The sequence below is a fragment of the Eretmochelys imbricata genome, chromosome 2 (assembly GCF_965152235.1).
Source record: "Eretmochelys imbricata isolate rEreImb1 chromosome 2, rEreImb1.hap1, whole genome shotgun sequence".
Lineage (NCBI taxonomy): Eukaryota > Metazoa > Chordata > Testudines > Cheloniidae > Eretmochelys > Eretmochelys imbricata.
The window spans coordinates 79,576,348-79,603,423 of NC_135573.1; the positions used below are offsets into that span (position 1 = coordinate 79,576,348).

The window sequence follows — 27,076 nt, forward strand, 5'->3', positions numbered from 1 at the left end:
CTCTCTTTCTCTCATTCTCATTCCTTTTTATCTATATATTCTAACTTGCTTCACATAAAAGCTGAGGGATGTAAGGTGTTTAATCTCCTTTTACCTTTCATGCATCAAGTTTTCAGAAGCTTTTTACCCCTTCTCTTGAATGCTCTTCTTTATTGCCTTCTGCTCTAAGATATCTACCTACCTTCTCCATTCCCTTTTGCTGCATACCAAGCATGTTCCTATTTTAAATTTTTGTTTTACTCTGCCTCCTCATGACCTTACACCAGCTCTCAGCAAACCTAACCCATTGAGCATTGGAGTCTTTACATTTCGTTTGTTTTATAGGCAGTTTTCTGACCTGCAGGGTGAATGCCATATTTTTTCCAGCAGGAGAGGTGGAATTTTAAGATTTTGAGACTAATGTATTTGCCTATGATGCAATTTCTCCCTCTACCCCCTTACATCCTTTCTAACTGAAAGCTTTAATTAGCCATACAATTTGTTTCTACTGGCTTTTAAAATGTATTTTAAAGTTAAATACAAGAGAGCAGGCAGTATAGGGTCTGAAGAGGCTTGGTGTGTAGCTCTTTAAAAAACTATTACATAAAGTTGCATTAGATTATATTGTGGATTTTAAAAAAAAAAATATTTCACAGGCATAGGTTCAGTGGCAAAGAAGTCTAAAGTAAATACTATCTAAGATTTGCCCTACCAGGCCACATGTCTAATCCACTATCCTGACAGTGGCTATAACCAGATGTTTCAAAACAAAGTGTGAGACAGTTACACAAAAACCTGTACAGAGGGATTTTCTTGCCAAATCAGTGGTTGGCTTATGCCCCAATGTCTGAGGATTTAGATCCCTTACAGAAAAGAACTTGTCTAATCCTTTTCTGAATCCTACTAAACTCTTGGCCTCAAATATCTTTTTGTATTGAGTTCCACAGGTTGATTAGGTGTTGTGCATAAGAGTATTTCTTTATCAATTTTAATGTTGTATTTCAAAGTTATGGATGTGCCATTGTTTCTGAGTGTCAATCGGAGCACATAATTTACCTTTGCCATACTATTCATACTGTAAACTTCTATCATGTCATCGCTATACAATTTGTCGGTGTCTTCTCACACAAGTTTCTCACTAGCTATTTGTAGCATCCATCCCTGAACTCTTATTTGTGCTATACATTTTGAGAGACGGGTGGCCAGACTGAAAACTGCATTCAATATGATGGCGTATTATAGAATGCCATAATATATTCAATACTTCTCATTCTTTTTACATTGAATATTGTTTGCTTTTGACTGTTGTTGAGTAGTCAGCAGTAGCTTGCGTTTAGCTGCCTGCAAGCCTGCAATAATGGGGAGGTCCTGTTCCTGAGAGTCTAGTTAACTTAAAAGCCAGCAATGAGTATCAGTAGTTCCTTTCAATGTGCATTACACCTTGTATGATTTTCATCTGCCATCATGCTGCCCAGTTACTTACCCTGGTTAAGTCCCTCAAGTCTTATCACATCTTGAGATAGCTAAACTGTGCTCTGCAAGTTTTGCTATCTCACTTTTTACTTCCTTTCACCAATTAAATATATTAAACATTGGTCCTAATATAGAATTTTGGGTATTTCCATTTTTAAACCTTTTACTATGTTGAAATCTATTTATTCTTACTAATTTCTCACTCTTCACAAGTTTATAATCTACAGCAGTACACTTTACCTCCTAGCCTGTAATTACTTAGGGTATAGCTACAATGCAACAACACGCTTGTGGATGACTTGGGCTCACGGGGCTCAGGCTAAGGGGCTGTTTAATTGTGGTGTAGACATTTGGGTTCAGGCCCAAGCCCAAGGATACTCCCCCCTTATGGAGTCCCAGAACCAGGCTCCAAACTGATCCCAAACATCTACACTGCAATTAAACAGCCCCGAGCCTGCATCAGCTGACATGGGTCAATCGTGGGTGTTTAATTGCAGTGTAGACATGCCCAGAAGAGCCTGTTAAGGAAACTAAGGGTGACTTCTTGATAACCCAAAAAGACCCTAAACGATTCCCCTTCAGGCTTTTAAAAAAGGTAGGTACAACATTTGCTACCTTTCAGTCCTTCAGGAGAGCTGATTTTCATAAGGTATTCCACATAGTGGCTCAGCAGCTTCATTCCTAAGCTGCTGCAGAACACTAGGATGTACACCCCCCATGTGGTTATCACTCTGTGCCAGCACCTCAGTATTTTATTGTACCTCGTCTTTATTACCTGAAATAATAGCTCTCCAACATCCTCTGTCGTACGTGCCCTGCACTGCCCTCTTATAAGAGCTTTCATTTGTTTCAAAATTAAAGTGTGAGCACTTTAATTTTTCTTTAACAGTCAAATTTGCTTCAACACACAGATATCTGACTTCTTGGGCGGGGTGGAAGAAATGCTGAAGTCCAGATCACATAACCAAATGACTAAAGCAATGGTTCAAATGACTAATGCCATAGACCAGCTGCTACTGGAAGATCAGACAGCTGGTTGACGACACAAGGAAGAAAGGAGAGCAGCAGAATACGGACCCTGGACTTCAGAAAAGCAGACTTTGAAAACCTCAGGGAAATGATGGGCAGGATCCCCTGGGAGAACAATATGAGGGGGAAAGGAGTCCAGGAGAGATGGCTGTATTTTAAAGAATCCTTATTGAGGTTACAGGGACAAACCATCCTGATGTGTAGAAAGAACAGTAAATATGGCAGGCAACCAGCTTGGCTTAACAGTGAAATCTTGTGGATCTTAAACACAAAAAAGAAGCTTACAAGAAGTGGAAGATTGGACAAATGACCAGGAAGGAGTATAAAAATATTGCTCAGGGATGCAGGAGTGAAATCAGGAAGGCCAAATCACACTTGGAGTTGCAGCTAGCAAGAGATGTTAAGAGTAAAAAGAAGGGTTTCTTCAGGTATGTTAGCTACAAGAAGAAAGTCAAGGAAAGCGTGGGCCCCTTACTGAATGAGGGAGGCAACCTAGTGACAGAGGATGTGGAAAAAGCTAATGTACTCAATGATTTTTTTGCCTCTGTCTTCACGAACAAGGTCACTCCCAGACTACTGCACTGGGCAGCACAGCATGGGAAGGAGGTGACCAACCCTCTGTGGAGAAAGAAGTGGTTCGGGACTATTTAGAAAAGCTGGACATGCAGAAGCCCACGGGGCCAGATGCACTGCGTCCGAGAGTGCTAAAGGAGTTGGCGGATGTGATTGCAGAGCCATTGGCCATCACCTTTGAAAACTCATGCCGATTGGGGGAGGTCCCGGATGACTGGAAAAAGGCTAATGTAGTGCCCATCTTTAAAAAAGGGAAGGAGGAGGATCTGGAGAACTACAGGCCAGTCAGCCTCACCTCAGTCCCTGAAAAAATCATGGAGCAGGTCCTCAAGGAATCAATTCTGAAGGACTTAGAGAGGAAAGTGATCAGGAACAGTCAGCATGGATTCACCAAAGGCAAGTCATGTCTGACTAATCTAATTGCCTTCTATGACGAGATAAATGGCTTTGTGGATGAGGGGAAAGCAGTGAATGTGTTGTTCCTTGACTTTAGCAAAGCTTTTGACACTGTCTCCCGCAGTATTCTTGCCAACAAGTTGAAGTATGGGCTGGATGAATGGACTATAAGGTGGATAGAAAGCTGGCTAGATCATTGGGCTGAACGGGTGGTGATCAATGGCTCCATGCCTAGTTGGCAGTCGGTATCAAGCGGAGTGCCCCAAGGGTCAGTCCTGGGGCCAGTTTTGTTCAGTATCTTCCTTAATGTTCTGGAGGATGGTGTGGATTGCACCTTCAGCAAGTCTGCAGATGACACTAAACTGGGAGGAGAGGTAGATATGCTGGAGGGTAGGGATAGGATACAGAGGGACCTAGACAAATTAGAGGATTGGGCCAAAAGAAATCTAATGAGGTTCAACAAGGACAAGTGCAGAGTCCTGCACTTAGGACTGAAGAATCCCATGCACGCTACAGACTAGGGACGGAATGGCTAGGCAGCAGTTCTGCAGAAAAGGACCTAGGGGTTACAGTGGATGAGAAGCTGGATAGGAGTCAACAGTGTGCAGCTGTTGCCAAGAAGGCCAATGGCATTTTGGGATGTATAAGTAGGGGCACTGCCAGCAGATCGAGGGATGTGATCTATTTGAGATTGGTGAGGCCTCATCTGGAGTACTGTGTCTAGTTTTGGGTCCCACATTACAAGAAGGATGTGGAAAAACTGGAAAATGTCCAGGGGAAGGCAACAAAAATGATTAGGGGACTGGAACACATGACTTATGAGGAGAGGCTGAGGGAACTGGGATTGTTTAGTCTGCAGAAGAGAAGAATGAGGGGGGATTTGATAGCTGCTTTCAACTACCTGAAAGGGGGTTCCAAAGAGGATGGCTCTAGACTGTTCTCAGTGGTAGCAGATGACAGAACGAGGAGTAATGGTCTCAAGTTGCAGTGGGGGAGGTTTTGGTTGGATATTAAGAAAGACTTTCACTAGGAAGGTGGTGAAGCACTGGAATGCATTACCTAGGGAGGTGGTGGAATCTCCTTCTTTGAGGTTTTTAAGGTCAGGCTTGACAAAGCCCTGGGTGGGATGATTTAGTTGGGGATTGGTCCTGCTTTGAGCAGGGGGTGGGACTAGATGACCTCCTGACGTCCCTTCCAACCCTGATATTCTATGATTGTGATGTCTTCAACTTGTTTCCAGCTCCTATCTGCCTCTTCCACAGGTTACTACTACATAAGAGGTGGCAGTGAAGAGGAAATATGAGCTACCTTGAGGACTAGAGTCACCACTGGGAAAAGGAATGCATGGAAGAACAGAACTAAAAAACAGGGCAATACGTGCATGGGAACAGGAAAACCATGGAGCAGGGAAGATAATCAGGAAACTGGGAAACTTTTTTTTAAATGGGAGGAATGAATCTGTAGAAGGGCAACAGATAACCAGAGTATCTGTAGAGCAAGGGGTGGGGTGAGGATAAAAGGAACAGAGCTCCAGAAGGGAAGTGGAAATACAGTGAGACTAGTTTTGAAACTACGACACATGCAAATATTAGTAACTGCTAAAATAAATTAGATCTTCTCCTACCACCACTTCTCTGAAAAAGGTGCAGTAGCTGCCACAGTGATTTTAGGTTGAACCAAACAGGGTGAGGAGACAGTCCATGCAAACACAAATGCCGGAGAGATGGCCCCAGAGACACTAAAATGTGGGACATACTATTAAAAGCAGGACCCCTGAATTAAAAAAATACAGTTTCCAAGATCCCATGGCGCACACACAAGATTTCAGAAAAGAGGTGAGAGAAAGGGAAGCTTGAAAGATGCTATTTTAGATTCAGATGCACAATGAGCACCACATACGACAAATCCACTGGAATTTTCCGTTCACGTGCAGCTCATGCTTGCTCATCCCATATTATATTCCTACTCCTAGTACATCTATTTAAGTCATACTGGAATAGAAGGCGTTAGCGGACTAGAGACAAGTCAGCACACTGATATTTAAGAACATACGCCATCTGGGGAAGATACAAAGTTACTTGCACATAAACTTTTTTCCCTCCCCTAAAGTGAAAACTAAATAGTTAAACTAAAAAATTAAACTAGAATAGAATGGGGAGTGGCAGAAAATAACTAGAATGTTAAGGTTCAAACAACAAGCATCACAGATTCACAAAAAGGAGGTTTATACCCCATAAGCCTGAAATAACAGATGAGAGGGAAAGCCATGAACAATTTACCCAAGCTTTGGGAATGCTATTACCCAAAATACTAACATAGAAGGTTAGTAAGTATAGTAGAAAGCATAAAATTCTTGAATGGATAAAGGAATAGATTGAGGCGTGCCCAACAGCAGTCTAGAAAGGAATGTGTACTTTCTGTAGGTGATAATTTGCTGACAGGTTTGGGTGAAGCAGGGAAGTAAATAAAGAATCATATTTAGTGTGGACTAGGTAGACAGAACAGGGGCAAATAGGTGGCTGTTAATGTACAGAAGATTGAGGAGTGAGGTTAGACCGAAAAGGTCAGGGAAATTATTTATAATCTCTTTATAAAAGCATATGTCCATTGCCCAAGTCTCTGGATGCACTTACAATAAAACAGTTTTACAAAAATGTTGCAGCCAGCTGTTGGATGAGCGCTAACCCTGAATTTATATGTCTTGTGACAGGGTCGGGCCGCTTGGCTACAGGAGAGTAATAGAAGGCAGATATATTAGCCCCAGGCTAACTAGGTCCCTTCTCCCTGTGTAAGGTAACAGGGAAGGTTCAAGAACAAACAGGAACTTTCTGGAGATGATTAAGACAGACAGGCTGATTAGAACACCTGCAGCCAATCAAGAAGCTGCTAGAATCAATTAAGGCAGGCTAATCACGGCACCTGGGTTTAAAAAGAAGCTCACTTCAGTTTGTGGTGCACGTGTAAGGAGCTGGGAGCAAGCGGTGCTAGGAGCTCAGAGTGAGAACGCATATTGTTGGAGGACTGAAGAGTCCAAGCATTATCAGACACCAGGAGGAAGGTCCTATGATGAGGATAAAGAAGGTGTTGGGAGGAGGCCATGGGGAAGTAGCCCTGGGAGTTGTAGCTGTCGCACAGCTGTTCCAGGAGGCACTCTAGACAGCCGCATTCCACAGGGCCCTGGGCTGGAACCCGGAGTAGAGGGCGGGCCCGGGATCCCCCCAAACCTCCCAACTCCTGGTCAGACACTAGGTTCACGAAAATGGCCAAACTGAGGGCTGCCATGAAGCTCTAAGGTCAGCAAATCCGCCAATAAGTGCAAGACCACTGTGACAAAAAAGTTAAGACACACCCCCTCCCTCCACAATTAGCAATCCCTAGAATAATGGGCAGATGGCAGGTATAAGTTTACAGAAAGGCAGCAGGTTGGTATTATATAAAACAAAGAGGAGGCTGCAATGCAACTGTCTAGAAGGGGAGGACAGAATTGAGGGTGGTAAGAGGAGAAAAAAATGGGAGGGGTAGCGTTTAACGAATGAAGAGTGCAAAGCGGAAGTATGATACATTGTTAGGGCTCTGTGATGTGTGGCTGACCCAGGGCCACCCAAGCAGCTGGCCCCGGGGACAACCACACCAGCCGCTACTGGAGTGGCCCCCAGAGCAGCACCCCTCCACCCCAGCTAAGATTTAGTCGGGGTATATAGTACAAGTCATGGACTGGTCACAGGGCCATAAATTTGTTTATGGCCCATGACCCGTCCATGACTTACTAAAAATACCCATCACTAAACTGTAGACTTATACATTGTTTATAACAGGAGACATGCTATTTATGAAATACAGACACTGTGGCCAAGATGGTCAAAAGTGACTAGCTATTTTGGAAAAAGAAAAGGAGTACTTGTGACACCTTAGAGACTAACCAATTTATTTGAGCATAAGCTTTCGTGAGCTACAGCTTACTTCATCGGATGCATAAAGTGGAAAATACAGTGAGGAGATTTATATACACAGACCACGAAAAAATGGGTGTTTATCATACACACTGTAAGGAGAGTGATCACTTAAGATGAGCTATTACCAGCAGGAAAGTGGGGTGGGGGGAGAGAAAACCTTTTGAAGTGATAATCAAGGTGGGCCATTTCTAGCATATTTCCAGGAGTTAACAAGAACGTCTGAGGAACGGGGGGGGGGATCCTCTGTTAGTGTGGCTGGTGTGATTAGGCCTTATGATGGTGTTCCCTGAATAGATATGTGGGCACAGCTGGCAAAACGGCTTTGTTGCAAGGATAGGTTCCTGGGTTAGTGGTTCTGTTGTGTGGCTGTTGGTGAGTATTTGCTTCAGGTTGGGGGGCTGTCTGTAGGCAAGGACTGGCCTGTCTCCCAAGATTTGTGAGAGCGATGGGCCGTCCTTCAGGATAGGTTGTAGATCCTTGATAATGTGTTGGAGAGATTTTAGTTGGGCGCTGAAGGTGACGGCTAGTGGCATTCTGCTATTTTCTTTGTTGGGCCTGTCCTGTAGTAGGTGACTTCTGGGTACTCTTCTGGCTCTGTCAATCTGTTTCTTCACTTCTGCAGGTGGGTATTGTAGTTTTAAGAATGCTTGATAGAGATCTTGTAGGTGTTTGTCTCTGTCTGAGGGGTTGGAGCAAATGCGTTTGTATCGTAGAGCTTGGCTGTAGACAATGGATCGTGTGGTGTGGTCAGGGTGAAAGCTGGAGGCACGTAGGTAGGAATAGCGGTCAGTAGGTTTCCGATATAGAGTGGTGTTTATGTGACCATCGCTTATTAGCACGGTAGTGTCCAGGAAGTGGTCTCTTGTGTGGACTGGTCCAGGCTGAGGTTGATGGTGGGATGGAAATTGTTGAAATCATGGTGGAATTCCTCAAGGGCTTCTTTTCCATGGGTCCAGATGATGAAGATGTCATCAATATAGCGCAAGTAGAGTAGGGGCATTAGAGGACGAGAGCTGAGGAAGCGCTGTTCTAAGTCAGCCATAAAAATGTTGGCATACTGTGGGGCCATGCCATGCCCACATATCTATTCAGGGGACACCATCACAGGGCCTAATAACATTAGCCACACTATCAGAGGCTCGTTCACCTGCACATCTACCAATGTGATATATGCCATCGTGTGCCAGCAATGCCCCTCTGCCATGTACATTGGTCAAACTGGACAGTCTCTACGTAAAAGAATAAATGGACACAAATCAGATGTCAAGAATTATAACATTTATAAACCAGTCGGAGAACACTTCAATCTCTCTGGTCACTCGATTTCTGATCTAAAAGTGACTATTCTTCAACAAAAAAACTTTGAAAACAGACTCCAAGGAGAGACTGCTAAATTGGAATTAATTTGTAAATTGGATACAATTAACTTAGGCTTGAATAGAGACTGGGAGTGGTTGAGTCATTATACAAAGTAAAACTATTTCCCCTTGTTTATTCCTCTTCCCCCCTCCCCTTCCTCAGACATTCTTGTTAACTCCTGGAAACATGCTGGAAATGGCCCACCTTGATTATCACTTCAAAAGGTTTTCTCTCCCCCCACCCCACTCTCCTGCTGGTAATAGCTCATCTTAAGTGATCACTCTCCTTACAGTGTGTATGATAAACACCCATTTTTTCATGGTCTGTGTGTATACAAATCTCCTCACTGTATTTTCCACTTTATGCATCCGATGAAGTGAGCTGTAGCTCACGAAAGCTTATGCTCAAATAAATTGGTTAGTCTCTAAGGTGCCACAAGTACTCTTTTTTTTGCGAATACAGACTAACACGGCTGCTACTCTGAAACCTAGCTATTTTGGGTACCCAACTTCTGTCACATTAAAAAGAGTGTGATTTTTTAGTTGGACTGGTGCTGAGTACTTCCTTAAAAAATAAGGCTCCTTAAGGTGCCTCAAGTTAAGCATCAAAAACTGAAGTACCCAAAGTGACTGGCCATTTTGAAAGTCTTGGCCCATGTGTCTAAATTGTTTGACAAAGTCTTTTATTATGCCTCCATTTCTAAGGCTTCCAAAATCAAAGTTCCTAAGTCCAGTCCTCTACAAATGGTTTACCAACCTTTGGGAAAACTGAACCCCCCTTCAGGAAGGGTTGCATGGCTAGTTTCATTTTCAAATCCCTCGTGTGTTAGAGGCTTACCACCCACGGTTTAGACCTTTAATGGAAGGAAATTGAGCTGTATTTTTTACGCCCTTCCATTTTTATTTTGTAGCTCTTCATGGTTTGATCCTTCCTCCTTTCTTCCATGCTTGGATGAGCAGTAAATAGTTAAAACACTTGACATTTAAAGAATCACTGACATCCAAGTTAGCATTCCCCTTTGAAATTTAGGGCAGTACACGTCTCAGTGCTACTGTTTCAGGTTCTCTGGAAACATTGGCAAGAGCTCCCAATTTAAAAGATGTCTCTGCCTCCACAACAGTTTAAAAAAAAAAAAAAAAAGGTGCCCTAACTGAAAGCTGAAACTCTGGAGAACAATTGAAAGGTCTGTCTGTTCCCTGCCCCTCCTCACCCTGCTGGTCTTTTGCACCCCACTCTTCAGGAAACACTGCTTAAAAGGTTTCAGAGTAGCAGCCGTGTTAGCCTGTATCCGCAAAAAGAAAAGGAGTACTTGTGGCACCTTAGAGACTAACAAATTTATCTGAGCATAAGCTTTCGTGGGCTACAGCCCACTTCATCGGATGCATAGAATGGCACATATAGTAAGAAGATATATATATATATATATACACACACACACACACACAGAGAATATAAAAAGGTGGAGTAAGAGGCTAATTAAGATAAGCTATTATCAGCAGGAGAAAAAACTTTTGTAGTGATAATCAAGATGGCCCATTTAGACAGCTGAGAAGAAGGTGTGAGGATACTTAACATGGGGAAATAGATTCAAACCCAAGTTAATGGTATCTAGTTTGTATATGAATTCAAGCTCAGAAGTTTCTCATTGGAGTCTGTTTCTGAAGCTTTTCTGTTGCAAAATTGCCACCTTTAAATCTTTTACTGAGTGGCCAGAGAGGTTGAAGTGTTCTCCTAATGGTTTTTGAGTGTTATAATTCCTGATGTCAGATTTGTGTCCATTTATTCTTTTGCATACAGACTGTCTGGTTTGGCCAATGTACATGGCAGAGGGGCATTGCTCTTCTTACTGCTTAAAAGGAATGTTGAAGGCTTCCAATGCTGCAGGGTTTTTTCCTGCAGGACACCTTCTATTACAAACTTCAGCTTTTTAATGGTTATCTGTGATCCAGAGACTTAGGAATTGCTCCTGCTGTGAACAGTTCTGGGTAGCCACCATGACTTCTCCTTATTGGAAAGACTGACCTGGAAACAGCAGTATCCTTGCCCACAGCCCCACAGATGCTCATGTGTTTGGGGTCAGGCTTCACTCAGGGTTTGACAGGCAAAAAGGCTGTCTTGGAGATAATGAGCCTTTTCAAATTTTAATCCTGAATTACCACAAAAAAAACCTGTCAGTACCATAGGATATTTGTTGATTTCTCCCTGCTCTTAGATTCCATTTGTGTTTGCATCCAAAAAAAAAAAAATGCAAACATTCAGCCCTCTTCAAGAATTCAGTGAAGAAGTGTCAGAACGGACCAGTTGGATTTGGACTCAATGCAACTCTCAGCCCCAGAATGGAACTGTTAAGAAAAAAATATCCTACCTCATTAGGTTGCATTAGCAAGCTACATTTGGAATCTTATGAAACTCTACTTAACTCATTCTTTAAAAGGACATTGAAATGATAGAGCAGCAGGCAAAGAGAATCACATACTGATGCAAAGATCTCTATTATTCAAAGGCAAACCTATCCCTGGATTCTTTTGATGGAGAGGTAATTAGAAGGAGCATTCAGTGGGGTGTACAAATTTGATGGAAATATGGGACAGATGGTACAAAGGCTGTTTAAACTAATACAAAGGAGAGGTCTAAAGGACATGAACTCAAATTAAGGAAGGGCTGAACACTAAATTCAGGTGGAGTGTCTTCTCCACCAAGGTGCCTTCTTGCTGGTTTACTGATCAGTTCTCTCTCTAAAATGACTTAACAAAATATTTAGGACTAATAATGCAATCTAATTTCTTAGATTCCAATTTCCTATTGTAGTTTAGGATTTACAGGCTCTTGTACAACATTGTTTGAAGGAAAGGAGGCCAGGAACTATATAAATTTCTTACATACAGGGTACTTTAGGTTGCAATGCTGCATTAAAGTCTCCCTAAAAACCAATAAAGCACTATGTGCTAGAAGTTATCTACAAAAGATAGATAATGGAAATCAGGATGCAACCACACAAACATTTGAAGAGGTACATTTGCTGCAATCTCAGTGACATGAGAATCAATTTGGAGAGAGTATTTAGGCAACACTCCCACTTGCAAATTGTAAGCTTGACAATATTTTTAGCACAAGATGAAAAATACCCACATAATAAAAGCAAGTTCTCCCTTCTGCCCTTCCTCCCTTCTCTCATTTTATGTATTTCTCTTTCTACTTTGGTGGAAATCCAGAACATTGATTTTAGGACTATTTTACTGGATTTCCATTTGTTTTGCCTCAGCTCCTACATGAATCCAAACAATAAGGGCCTTTAAAGCGTTCATAAATAACCTGCTAGTGCTGCTGGCACCTAGGAGCCAAGTGCAGCAATGTTAAGCAACAACAAATTTCATAGTTCAAAAGGCACAGTTAAAGAAAAAGGTTGCTCAGAAAAATCACTCTCATTTAGCACAAAGATCCTTATAAATTGCATGAAATCAGTCATGTAACTATAGAAACCAATTTCTTCAGCTCTGTATCACACGTCTCACACCTCAATTGTCTTTATTATCATCTGCTGTCAGATCCTTAATCAGAAATGTGAACAGGCTTGATGATTTATTCAGCAGGGAAAAGAATCTGTAGGTCAAGTGAAAAATTTCACACACACACACACGCGCTCCCTCCCCTCCCCCCAACCTTAGGTACTTTCATTTCATTCTGTTCCCAGTAGCTCTGGGGGCAACTCCAGTGAGATCCAATATTAAGGCTCAATTAAAATAAGCTCCAATTAGTGGAGCTTTTTTCTCTCAGGCTAGAAGAGTCAGGAAATGGATATTGGGAAATGTAAAAAGTCAGCTACTGAGAGGAGGCTGCAGACATAAATGAACTTATTTGTTGATTTCTACAGTTGCTATGCAGAGGCCTCTGGGAGTAAAAGCTTAACCAGTCTAAGCTATAAACTAAAACCCCTGCAGCGAAACATGAACTGTGTGAAACAAGGGCTCCATTCCAGAACAGAAAACTGCTGGGCCCAGAAAATTAAAAGCCAGAGGCGTTTTCCATTTAAAACTAAATCCCAGTACCGCCTCCCAGCCAAAGAATTATAAGCAGTATCAGATTTACAAAACGAACAATTACCCTGGAAAAATGTAGCCTATTGTACAGTCCCAGATGCTAAATCTCAAAGTTTCTTTTTTTTCCCCTCTAATCCCACATTATATTCCTACTAAGTGTATGGCTGTAGTTTACAAAGAACCATTTCTAGACAGGCCTAAACCATGAAAATTAAATGGTAAAAAGAGCTCATAATTCATTGACCTCATTTAAAGTACTGCCCTTGCCTGCAGCAGTTCCTGTCCTTCCCCAAGGCCCCTGCAAATGCTATGCAACAGCAAAATAAACCCTGACCTAATTGCCAGGGGAGGGCTGCCAACCTTTCCTCAAAACACAAAGGCAAACATGGTAACTTGAAAGTCCTACCTCTTTAGCTTTCTGCTTTAATCGCAGCTGTTCTGGATCTTCTTTATTGGAACGACTCTATTAAAGGAAGAGAAAAATTTAACAAATTACTAGCATCTAAACACCGCAGCATCCGTTAAATATTTAATAAGTGACAATTTTCTCTTGTGATTGAATGTCTTAGCTCCAGGGGTGAACGCCTCAATCCAGATTGGCTTCTCCCTCCTCCCCCCAGCCTCCCTCCTCTTCATCTGGGCCTGGCTGCCTCTGTTCTAGCCTGGAGGAAGCTTAAACTGAAAATGATGCTAACGCTGTCAGTCAGGTCCAGTCTAGGCATGATGTTGTTCATGTCAGCAGCAGACACTTAAAAGGACAGGAAGTAGAGAAGAAGCAATTGTTCTTGTTTAAGTACAGTGAGATCCTTGTAAGTCAAGATTACATACCAACCCAAGTGATTCTAGAATATGGGCCCCAGACTTTTATCAGTTCTTAAAAAACAAACACACACACTTAATCAAACTGAGCCAAGACCATACAGTCACACTCAGTAGTGCAGCATTTACATGTTTTGTTTATGCTCAGCCAACAATTTTAACCAATAGAGCAGAGGCCAGAAGTGGGTCACATATTGGACTGACTGGATTGCAACACACACAGCTTGCCAAGCATCACACCTCTAGAGCAACAGCAGAAACAGTGGGGACAAACATTTTGACGAGGCACCATGTAAAATATTGACAAAGGCAAGCAAGTTGGATCCAGAAACAAAGACAGAAGGTCAGATTAAGAATACAGAATAAATATGGTTTTATGTTTACTAGCAGGACTGAATGCACCAAAACATGGCCTTTAAGTAACTACAAGCTTTCAACTTTAAGGAATAAAGATTTATTTTTATTTCTGTATCAACAATCATCATACTATGTTTGATGAGCATATTTTGGTTTTGCATTTATTTCTGGAAGATTAGGACTCCTCACTTTTAGCGCCAAAAAAACAAATGGAGACCTAGTAGACTGGACAGTAGATATGCAGGGAGATGGCAACAGAGATTTACCCCATGGCTTGCACGTGAGCTAAACATCCATCTCTAAGAGAAGCAAAAACCCAATAAGAACACCTTTTCTGCATGGCATAGGCCATGCTAACATATACTTACATGTTATAATAGCAAAATCAGAGATTGAGAAGTTTAATATAATGAGACAGGCGTCACTGAATGTCTAGTGTTCAAAAGACAGTTATTTTTTTGGGTGGCCAACAATAAGATGTTTCTTACCTTGGCTGCTCGTAAAAGCATTTCTCGTTCCTCTTCATCCTTTCTCTGTTTTTCCATGTGATCCAGTTTCTCAAGAAATCTAAGTTGTGCTCTGGTGTCACTAGATATGATATATTTATTACTCTCCTGCAAAGAAATTATTAGAGGTGGTCAAGTTTTTATACATTGCTAAAAACGTATCCTAGGTCAAATAAAAACTTATTGGAAAGAAGCTGCATTGTACAAAATTCTCTTTTTCAAAGCTGTTCATTGTAAGTACTTTCCATACAATTCTGCTTACAAGAGAATCTATTTGCATGTCTCCTCTCCAATTATAGTATCCTCCTTGAGGTCTGTCTATTCATCTACTTAACAGCCATCTGCCATTAGCATCCAGTACCTCCATTTGACTCCCTATTCACTCTCTGACAAACTTAGGTTTCAGATATATGTGATTTGAAACTGCCAGTTTACACCTAAGGGGGAAAAACCACACATACAAAACATTTTCTTACTGAGCAAACTTTTTTTTTTTTAAAAAAGTCAAAATGTTATACAACTAGGATACATGAGATCCATTTTTACCACCTACTTAAGAAAACCATCGTAGAAATAGGAACTATATTTCACGCTGCTGGCAAAATATAATAATTTAAATGTTGCAGCATTGTTTCAGCTAGTCATTCCAGAATGTGAATTAAGCCTTACTGGTATTTCCAAAGGGGATGGAAGAGGGGACTAAATTTTTTCCAGAACCAGCTAAAAGATACTTAGATTGAGAATGAGTGCACATTAGCACTGTTCATTATAGTTTTAGGAATATATTTTCACCTTGGTGGATTAACAGTTCCCATTAATGCGAACGGTAACTAGGGTACATTTGTGCATGAAAGGGAGTATAGGTAGATTCTGCAAATACATGGATATCTGCTTTATATCCATATGTATCTTCACAGGCAGATATCTGCAGATCATTTTTGTGGATTGCAGCTAGGATGTGGATACAAATTTCTAACCACGCAGGGCTCTAAGTAAGGGACCTTAGTGACAGGTTTCAGAGTAGCAGCCGTGTTAGTCACAAGTACTCCTTTTCTTTTTGAGGACCCTTAGTGTACACTAATGGTAAACACCATCATTGCTCCTCTCCTTGAGTTCTTTGAATGGAACATACTTTTATCCTTTCTAGATATAAAAAGGTAAAACCTAATTTAAATATGCAGGGTATGGAAGGCTAATTTTCATTATATTTTTGCTCTAATTCTTTAAATTTTATATTTAATATGCCATGTACGATCCAGAAAATATGTAGACAAGACCAAAGTGGACTTTTTCATTTGTTCTAGGTAAGTTACTTGAGTGTCTCCTCTTACTGGTGGTACACTTTTTCCTCTTATCTCAGAGAAACTGAAACCTTGGGACCTATGTCATCCTTTTCTCCTCCCTCACCACTTTAAGTTGCCACTAGCCCAGCCCAGCCCAACCCATTCCCATGTTCTTTTTTTAAAAATACTCCTACTACAGATCTGTTCTTGTCTTTTTGTCCTTTTCTCACATGGTTCCTGGAACATTCACCCCTTCTTTCCTCAGGCTGCCCCTGCCCCTAATGTTATCCCCTGTGGTGTGTTTATGATGTAGTCTTGTTAGGCAAATATTTTGGGATTGGCTTTGTATTTTTATCATCATTGTTGAGCTACAAAATCACTTGGGGCAGGATGAAGCTATACCACCATACCACATTCTTTTGTATATGGTGTCTTTCAAAAGAGTACCCCCAAATACTTTACAGCATACACAATAAGTTTATGGGGCAAGGATAAACTCAGACATGTGAGCAGTAACTGGTTTAAGTTCCATCTTTAGCATTTTAGTTTACACATTCCACAGAAAGAATCCAGTGCCAAACAACAACTTAAAATGGAAAAAGTATAGAACTAGTGGGCACAAAGATATCTTAAAATCTGCATGACTCAACCCTCTACTAATGCAGAATTCTTAACCAATAGTTTTCTCTTCCCCTTATATGCAGCTTGAGCCCCCTTCTAAGAGTTCTTTATATTATGGTATTGCCCCAAGAGCCCAATCAGAGACCAGGCTCCCACTGTGTGAGGCATCCTAGAAACACAAGGTAACAGTTCCTGCCCCCAAAAGAGCTTGCAATCAAAGTCAGAAATCCTAAGGTACACCCTTGAATCCCATTCTCCTCTGCCCTATTCAGTTTTGCTATGGTTCTAGGTCTTGTACCATTCCCCACAGGACGTGCACTATCCCGAAAGTAAGTATTGGTATATTAGTAGAATTTGTTTTGAAGTAGCAACCTAGAATCCACCATGTTGCAGTATTGCTTTGAATGGCAGGTAAAGAGGCTGTGTGAAGTTAAAATACTTAAGACCTTTTACCAGTCTGGAATGTCAGAAATGCAATCTGAAGTTCCCAAATGCAAGATTTAAAGCGTTAGTGGTGCAGGGAATAGAGATTTCTTACACCACTTCAATAGGTAACAGCATCATCCTCAACTTTCACAGAGGAAACAGGACTCCAAAATTAGGTCTTTGAAGTAAGGCAGGAACTATTTTTTCAATTGTTTAGTTTTAAAGTTCAGTTAAATATGGAATATGTAAAAACTGAACATGTTAACTCAACAGATCTGCTCCCTGTGAACATTTGGCATCATATACACTTGTTTTACAGTGATAAAACTATATATTTTACTCCTGTTCATACTGCAGAACCAATACCGCTATGTGAGAGCAAGATTCTGTTCACAGTCATGCGCTAACATAATTGTTAAATTTCCAATACAGGATTAAACCGTGCCCTGAGCTACACCTGTGCAATTCCAGCAAAGACACTGAGATGCACAGGTGTAACTGAGGGTACAATCTGGTCTGCATAATCTATTATTGCATATCATAAGACAGAAAGCTGGATTCATATGTCAGGTTGAGTTTGCATGGCTGGCCGTTCAAAAAAATGTCTTTTTGTTTTAAAACTGAGCATGTTTGCCCTGGAAGTAATTGAAAGGCAAACACACAATCCCCCCAAGTGACACTCCAAGAATGTTTTCAGACTAGAACTGCACTTTAGAATTTAAGCTTACATACATGGGATTTTTACAGTTCATCCCCCAACTGAAACCATCAATTCCCCTCCCACTTTTTTTCTTTTTTGGCAATGCATAAAGTCTTAAAAGGGCATTGGTGCACATTAGTCTAATATGTTGGCTAAAGTGTATATAACTCTGTAAATATTTTACCTTAATTTTACATGTATCCGTATACATAAAGTTATTTCCACATACTCTAATGAAGTGTCTCTGCAGCAGCTAGATTATAGAGGATTATGAGGCATGTCTTCAGTGGGAAAATACCTGGCAGCAAGTTCAAAAGCAAGTATGACTTCCTGTTTTCTTACTCAATTACCGTGCTGTTATGAATGAATGGGAACTCTGACTAAAGCAGGTGTGGTTTAGTATGCCAACTCCTACCAAGAATTCCCCCCAAATCGGGGGAACAAAGAAAAAATAGAGACCTCTTGAGGAGTAGATAGTTCTTTCTAGCTCAGTCCAAAAACACACCAAAAAAAAGGGATCACTAAGTGGAGGGAGCATTGAACTGCACATAATAAGGGCCACCCCTGTCATTTAGGCAGAGCAGGCTGCAGAATGTTCTAATGGTTATTAGTTAAAGCCCCCTTTGAAAATGGCCACCATCTCTCTTTGTTCTCAACAGGACTAAAGCTACTGTTGCTCAGGAAAGATGGTGGCCCCATATGCCATGAAACAGCAGGGACACTCAGTCTGGTTGAGATGCTGGACACTTTGAAAGAGCACCTCTCCATGGAATTCCCTGTAGTACACCACTGCATCCTTCTGCCTCTGCAGAGAGGCAGAGGGAAAACTGATCACTAATCCTAAACAAATACTCAAATGTAGTACATGAACAGAATTTCAGTGAGTTTTAACTGTATGGGAAGTTTGAAGAGTGTGTTCAATTACTGAGATTATTGGGCACAAAAAAGGCTGATAGTAGGTACTAAATAGCTTAAAGGACCTACTTAGTTTTAACTCCCGAACAGATTAGGAAATTTGTTGAGTACATAATGAAATTTTCTGAGAAGTTACGAGTCAGCACAGTAGTTTGGGGGAGGATACATAGAAAAAGGGTTAAACCCTTGGTTTATGCAGAAACATTCAACTTTACGGAGTTGCTAGATATGCCTCCACAATGCAGCCTAACATCTCATTTGCTTTGACTGGTGTTCCACAGTGATCCATCCACAATGACACCTAGAAGTCTCTCCCATACACAAAGCCCATCAACATGTAGGAAAAATTTGAACCACTCTTATGTTTCAATGCAGACAAGCACAAGAATATTTTGTCACTGTGTTGAAGAATATTTTGTCACTGTGTTGTCTAATTGCTTAAGACCGTTGGGACTCTTTTGAAATACCTTAAAATCCTTTAGCTTTGGCCAACCCGAAATCATGTCATCTGCCTCACTGTTCACAACTTCTTCCATCTCATTCAATACACTGAAAACTTTTCTTTGAAGACATAGCTTAGATACTTTACTATTAACCTCTTTCCATGTAGAAACTGACCATTTATTCCTTCTCTTGTATATCTTGACTACAGGAATACCTACAACAAGAAGCTTTTGTGGCAACTATCAAAGGCTTTTTGAAAGGCAGTCATATCTACTGCTCTCCTTGAGCTATTTTGTTGACTCCCTCAAAGAACTAATAAGGATGGACAGGCAGGTCTACTTTTTCAGAGCTTAAAGTCCATTCCAATTTCTATCAGGATGCAGAATTTGGATGGAGAGGGCCAGGAACATGCCCATACCAAAATTAAACACACACTTTGCCTAGCAATAGGCTTATTTGGGGACACAAACTCCTCTCATACAGAGTTCTTTTATTGTTTCATTCTTGTGGTCTTCCTATTGCTACAATCCATTATAAAACTGCATCATCAAATAACATCAACACCCAAGAAGATAGCTGCCAAGATTGACTCACTCGTCCTCCTTTATTGATCTGCATTAACTACCAGTTATAACAGCTGAAACAACTTCGTAACTTCATAGTGTAACTAGACTTATCTATGATTCACATGTGTTGTAATGACTACGCACAATAGAGCTAAAGTTAAAGAGGTTACGGAAGCTTCAACATCAGTTTCCTTACTTTTGAGGATATGAGAACAATAGAGCACATTTTAAGTCAGTTACTTTAATAAAAGATGCATTGAAAAAGTTGTATTAGTGACTAGCTGACAAGATGCAGAATTTCATAGTGGACTCAAATGCAGATTTTACTGTATAGACTGTTTCTTTAGAAGGACTAGAACAAAAACACTATGCATGTTGCTCTTTGTAGTCTTTACTTCTCTATCCAGCAAGGGGAAGAATTACTTGCTTTTGGCCTGACTCAACTCCCAAGAGGATTCTCCCCCCATTTTCACCGCTCCTATTGTACAGTATGGGTGGAAGTTATTTTACTTAAAGTGTAATCCTTGAAGAGTTACCTGGTGTATCTCATATCCTGCTGTAGATACACAGATTTGAAATCTAGCTCTTTTGCACATGCAAGCCTGAATTTGTGAATGCTCACCTGGCTGGTGGAACACATGCAAAATAGGAATGAATTCCCATGTTGCAAATTAATACCTAGCCCTAGATATCCGGCCCTAGGGGAGAAGAAGGGAAGGAGAATTACACTGGGGCCACATAAACCTACACTGTTCTTTACTTTTTATGTTTGTGATGTAAATTTATCACACTTAAAAAAAACATATATTCCTAGTTACATTATGAAAAGCCCCAATTTTTTTTTTTTTTTTTTTTTTTTTATAGACACACGTTACAGAGGAAGTTCATACAAGAAAAACACTACCTATGCAAAAACAGGTGTCTAAAAGTCTTATTTTTCAGGGCTTGCATTTTTGCTTAAGACTATACACATGATTGTGAATTGCTACAGCCGTTTTGAGGAAATGGGACATCTGATGAAATATTATAATCTTTCTATTTTAGGGCTTGGCTACACTTACATTTTAAAGCGCTCTAACTTGCTAGCTCAGGGGTGAGAAAGGCATCCCCTTCAGCGCAGCTGTGCTCTCAGCACTCAGAGCTAATCCCCCTGGGGAGGTGGATTACCAGGAGCGCTGGGAGAGCTTTCTCCCAGCGCTCACGCGCGACCACACTCACGCTTCAAAGTGCTGCCGCAAGAGCGCTCCTGCGAAAGCGCTTTGAAGTTTCCAGTGTAGCCATGCCCTTAGCTTCTGGCAGCGATTTGACAAATCTATTGGTTCCCATTCCATTATGACAAAGGCAGTCAGAAGTCTATGTGCCACATTAAGACCATTGTTCAGAAATTGCCCTTTGCTGTCTTTTGTCTTTACAGGATGCTAAAGGCATAGCTTTCCAATGTTTCTGCAAGCTTTCAGCATCTGCTTCACTTCATTTGTGCAAGAAAGGCTTCTAATTTCCAAGTCTTTGGTTGGGATACAGAGATGTCAAACTTTGCTGACTTCCAGAGGCTCTTCTCATTGGGAGTTGGTACATTATTTTCAGATCGGATTTCGTTCCATGTCATCTTTCTGGGTTGGAGCTGCACGTCCCAGTTGCTTCAGACACTATTACGCAGACACTGCCAGGTACTGCATTTCCCATTCTCTGATATTGCCTCTTCCATGTTTAATTTTTAAATACATTTTATAGATTAGTAAAAAGCTCCTTGTGACAGTGTGAGCTCTCGTGAGCACCTACTGTCAGATGGGAGCAATCCTGCACTCTTTCCTTTCTTTGCTGACAGCATCCCCTGTTGGCTGTGGCCCTCAGGCAGGTTTTCAGTGGCTCAGCCCTCTAGCTAAGTCACTCAGGTAATAGTTGGATGGATGGATGAATCCATTCTCGGGTAAGAGGTCTAACAGGGGCTGTCCCTGTGCCCTTATTAATGTCTTTAGTCCTGCCTCTGGGCCCAGTTCTCAGTCCCTTCTGGGCTAGCTTTAGTCTGTGTCTGCTCTGGTATAGAGCAGTGCCCCCAGGTCACAGGGAGTGCCCTGGTACACAGCAGTCTCCCTGGAGACTCTTTGCCTTTATCAGTTCTTATTGCCCCAGCTCTGAAGCCCCATCACTCCTTCAAGTTCAGTCCCCTTCGGGGTAACGAAGTCCAACAAATGGTTGGCTCTCTGCAGGGTCTTCAGCCCTGTCCCTGAGCCTGGGCTCAAGCTTCTAAACTAAACTTGTCTCCTTCTCATGGCTTTGGGGGGCATGGTGGGAGGGGGACGGACTCATCCACTACTCCGGATCCCAAACCAGGACCTGTATAAATAGCAGCCATGTGCTGTTTCCTTTAATAGCTGCGACTGCTGCTGCATTCCCTGGGCCTGTAACCACAGTAGCCCCTTCCTCTTTACCCTTACCTCAGGGCTGAAGTTCTCAACCCTTCTGCTTCCTCACTGAATGCCAATGCCAACCACCACCAGCCAGGAGCACCCCTCCTTACTCCTCTGGTACCAGCCAAGTACTGATTAGCTCAAACCCCGCAGTTCCTTTCAGCTGAGCTTGCTGTGCTCTGATTTGGTGCTTCCCTGCAGCCTTTCTAGCCAAGCCTAGAGGACACACCTTCACTGCTCCTTTCCTGGGGCAGGGTATAGCGCCTCAAAGGAAGGGGTCTAAAAGGCCTGGTATACCCTGTCACAGTCCTGTTAGTTAATAACTAGCGAAACTTTCTTCTCACATGCAGCTTCATTCGTAAACCATTCTATCAATTTGGCAACCACATAAATGGCAGGATCCTAGCACTGCAAGGGTGTTTTCAGTGGTTTTAATCTAAAATGTGTACTGGAGGATCCATGTTTGTGGTCTTTCAATTACTTCCTTATGAAGTAAGTCCAATTTACAAGTAACTGCCAGCCCTTCAAACAAGCAGAGATCAGAAAGCCAAGCTCCGTTCTTTCAAGCTCACGCATCACAACCAGTAATGAAAATTCTTCTGGCCAATCCAACCCTGCTTGATGGCTTTGCAAGCGTTAGCGCCACTGAAGTCAATGCAGACCAAGTAGCCATGTGAAAAGCATTTCGTTTTTGGCAACAGTACAATGGTCAAGTGCCATGAGAAAGGCACTGGCACTAAAATTACCATTTCCATGAAACGTTTGAACCAGGGTTTTTTTGTTTAACCATATTTTAACTTTTAGTGCACATAGCAAAGATGTCAAACGGGAAACATCAGGATTAATTGTAAGCCACCATTAACAGTAGCAAATCTGGAAAATAGTCTTGGGCCAGATTAAAAATTTACATACAGCATGTGCGTGTTTATACAGAGAGAAAGTTTACCTTTAAGGCTGCAGAAGAGAACAAACTTTAATGCAAATAATTATTGCTTAATAATTCCTTTTACCTTATAGGTTGTCATTCGATGCTGAGCAATTACAGTCAGCTTTTCTAGGAGCCCTCGTAATCTCTCCTGTGTAGCATGGGAGATCAAGTTCACAACATCAGAGTTAGGTTCCATAATGTCATGCCTTTTACCTGTGGAAGCAGAGAAAATCCATTACGTGTTTTCAGAGTAGCTGATAATTGAAATAATTAGCACAGCAGGTATTCTGTTCCCCCTGGAAGTCATACCCATTACGAATAAAGGTTTGGAGATTATGATTTTCCTGGTAAAGTCACAACTTCAAAGATCTTAGACATTACATTAATAAAACTTAGCCTGGAGCTTCAGAAAATATAGACATTGTTTCACTTAGCCTCTAGAATCATTCTCCTTGCAAGGTCATTTATAGGACAAAGTTAATAAGAACACAAATCAAGCCGTATGTTCAGGGGGGAGAAAGGGTAGCTGTAGAAATTAGTGCCATATTCTGTTAATTTCAGTAATTAAAAAAATAGAGGATTGCATTTTTGCCCTGTTAGACACTGCTTGTTAACAACTCATGACATTTATTTCAATGATTTTTTTTTTGCAATGTACTCCAGGCATAAGAGCCTCCTCTCATCTACCTCTGACCAAACAGTATATACCAAATTAACCTAGGACTCCGTAGGTAGTAACTTGAGAAATATATATATCTCGTCCAATTGGGGTCATAATGCCATCGCCTCTGACCTGTTCTCTCAGACTGCCACTCCTCTCCCGGTTCCCTTATGAGCCCTACTGCCTCTCTCCATATTTCAACAGCCGCTATCAAAAAGGGAGACAGCTTTGAGCAAAGCTGCTTGGGCTGTACACCCGAGGCTAAGTGTCACCTCTGCAACCTTCTCACAGTTGCAGATAGCCAAAGAGAAGTATTCCTGTGGTTGACACAATCAACATGTCAATTCATCTACAGGTAGGTACCTGGACAACCCGACTTCTTTTTAAATAGACAGCACAGTTTAGCTACTGATAACCAATGCTGGTATCAGTGTCAAGACAGAAAGTTTTAATTTTCTTGCCATCTCCCTGCACAGACTAGTATTCATTTAAAATGTAATATGGTATTACTCACTAAAAAGTGAAGTGCTAAGAATGTAGCATATACTCTGAAATAATCACCTGTTTTGCATGCCTTTATTTATTCTCATTTAATGGTAGCACCCAGATAATATAGGTCCTTATTGTTTATGTACTCACAAAGGGCCTATGATGATGTTATATATAAGATCAAACTGCATGAACATTTTTGATCATAAGTTAGTAAGTACTAGGAGCCCAGTTTTAGACAGTAGCTTATTTTGGGACAACATTATTTTAGTTCAGACAGCTTTCAAAAGCTAGCCCACTGAAGGAGGAGGTGAAAAATATATACTGAAATACTTGAAATTACAAGCCACTTGAAACAATTATTCTTTAGCTTTCTATTTACTTTTTAAACTAGTCCAATTACCAGTGCTTGCTATATTTCCCTTGCCCTCCCAACCTAAATTGTGTAATACGAACTAGAAGATACACTCCATAAAGTAAAGCTATCATGTTAAAATTACATGGTTAAACACTCAAGTCAAGAAATACCAAAGTTTTACACCTTCAGCCTTAACTGTGCCCCTTTGTTTACATCTTGCATAATAAAACTGACTTAACACATTAACGTACTATGTTTCAAATAAGAAAAGAGTTTCCTTCCAGTTTTACTGCCCCATTATGACAATATCTCATTATTGACTCATAGGAGCATTGCTTCCAAGATACTTATTAAATTGTCACTACCTATGTATTACATATTTTCTTTTCAATTAGCAGCATTGCTTTCCTTACATACATTTCAGGGATGAGACAAGTTAAAAACTAGACTTTATAGTTAACAGCTAGATTTTCTATTTCCACACTAAGTATACAGAATTTCCACACTAAGTATACTTTACACAGAACACTTGCACGAATTCTGGCTAACCATATCACGTAGTATCAGAAGAAGGTATTACATAGATGACTAAGGGTACAGAAATGTTGTCTGATTACATTGAGAAATAGTATAACCATGTAATTGGATTTCTGTAACACATGAGAGTTATGGACACACATACAATGTTATTGCCTGACAGTGTTTACTGTAAAACCTTAGTGTTCGATTAAGGCAACCCAAGCAGGTAGAGACTAAGCAGTGAAAAAGGAACAAGGAAACCACTTTTTTAAATAAAAAAAATCTCTTATCAATTTATAAGAGCATCCAATAGTGATGATCATGATTAGCACCTCATTCTGCTAGGTGCTGTACACATGTGTGTTTGCTGTAGAGAGCAGAGAGCGATCTAACACTTAGGCTACGTCTACACTACCTATGCTACGCAACTCCAGCTATGTGAATAACGTAGCTGGAGTTGACGTACCTTAGGTCGAGTTACTGTGGGGTCTACACCACGGGGGTGTGGGGGAGTGGTGTCGACAGGAGAAACTCTCCTGTCGACTTACCTTACTCTTCTCGTCAGGGTAGAGTATAGGGGTCAACTGGAGAGCAATCCACTGTCAATTTGGAGGGTCTTCACTAGACCCACTAAATTGACCGCCTGAGGTTGGGGGAGAGATACAATCAAGTTTTTAAATATATGCATTCTTGGTATATGCTCCCAATATTATTCATAAATACATAAATAAAAATACATAGTTTTGCCCCATCTGCCCTCAGCCCAGCTCTTTAAAATGTGAGCTGAGTTCTTGCGGGCACTGAAGCAAAAATGGCCTGAAAAATAGGTCTCAAGGGAAAGCAGTCGTTTTGAGCATCAACGCATGCCAACAGGATTGCTACTCCTGAAACAGCTTTCAAGATTATCAGGAGCCCTGAAGACACTGAAAAAGGAATATGTTGGAATGTCACCTTCTTACTAAACAGATTGTTTCCTGCGTATAGACTGGCCTGGGTTTACTTCTGATCATATGAGCAGAATCTGTAACACTTGTGTAAGAAGTACATATTTAATAGTGAGATTTCAGAGCTTGAGAGCTGCCACTGGGTTGGGGGAAGGAAGGCAATTATTCATACTTCCCTATGTCATGGGTTGCATCGGTAGAAAGCTGACTAACCAACACCATGTTCCAATATGCCTGTGGTAACTGATACTGTGCAGTACCTATTACAGGTCACAATCATAATTAAAAAGGTTCACAGCTTCTGTTCATGTCTTTGTTGCTGTTGCAGCATCTTTTCTTTGGGTTATCTTACAAAGTTTTATTTTTAAGACACACTCAAAAATGTTTAGAACCGATTTCCTGATTGGAAGTTCAAATAAAGAAGTATAGCTGTCTTGTTTTCCAGACTAAATAGAGATTTAGGAACTCAGTAAGAGATTACAATACATTCTAATTTCATTTTTTAGAAGAGTGAAAATTGTTCAATGCAATCATTGAGTCCAGAATATCATTTACGGATGCTTTGATCTCACCTATGTCTAAGATCTTCTTTTGCAAAGCCTCTGAAGAGAGAAATGGTTCATCTGCACAAGATCGGATCAGTGTACCGACCACTTCAGAATTTGTTGCCAATATGCATGCATTCTCTTCACTCAGGTTGACCCCAGCCATAGAAGTCACATCATTGATGTCATCTTCATCTCTACCAAAAAGAAAGCCAATTGTTATTCTGTTCTTTCCATCACATCCTGAAAGAGACTTTTGTATTGCTGACCAGTTTTATACACAAGTGTAAACTACCTGTATATAATCATCCCTATTCATCAGTGGGCAAACAGTCTACTACAGCAGAACCTAAGAGTTATGAACACCTTTGGAATGGAGGTTGTTTGTAACTCTGAAATGTTTGTAACTCTGGACAAAACACTGATTGTTCTTTCAAAAGTTTGCAACTGAACATTGACTTAATACAGCTTTGAAACTTTACTTTGCAGAAGAAAAATGCTGCTTTTAGCTATCAAAATTTAAATGAAACAAGCACAGAAACAAAAAGAAAAGGAGTACTTGTGGCACCTTAGAGACTAACAAATTTGAGCATAAGCTTTCATGAGCTACAGCTCACTTCGTCGGATTCACGAAAGCTTATGCTCAAATAAATTTGTTAGTCTCTAAGGTGCCACAAGTACTCCTTTTCTTTTTGCGGATACAGACTAACACGGCTGCTACTCTGAGCACAGAAACAGTTTCCTTACCTTGCCAAAAATTTAAAAAAAGGGGAAGCTTAAAAAAAATA

The 27,076-nt window shown here is 41.0% G+C and overlaps 1 protein-coding gene across 1 annotated transcript in view; it reads right to left on the minus strand.

The window, feature by feature from the left end:
• Positions 1 to 27,076, minus strand: part of TAF4B (TATA-box binding protein associated factor 4b) — a 120,878-nt gene that overhangs the window by 40,690 nt on the left and 53,112 nt on the right. Inside the window, exons 10-13 of the mRNA XM_077809043.1 lie at positions 26,316 to 26,485; positions 22,855 to 22,985; positions 14,464 to 14,589; positions 13,206 to 13,262 (exon numbers count right to left, since the gene is read on the minus strand). Of these exons, the coding sequence (XP_077665169.1) occupies positions 13,206 to 13,262; positions 14,464 to 14,589; positions 22,855 to 22,985; positions 26,316 to 26,485 (484 nt within the window). The remainder of the gene's footprint in view (positions 1 to 13,205; positions 13,263 to 14,463; positions 14,590 to 22,854; positions 22,986 to 26,315; positions 26,486 to 27,076) is intronic.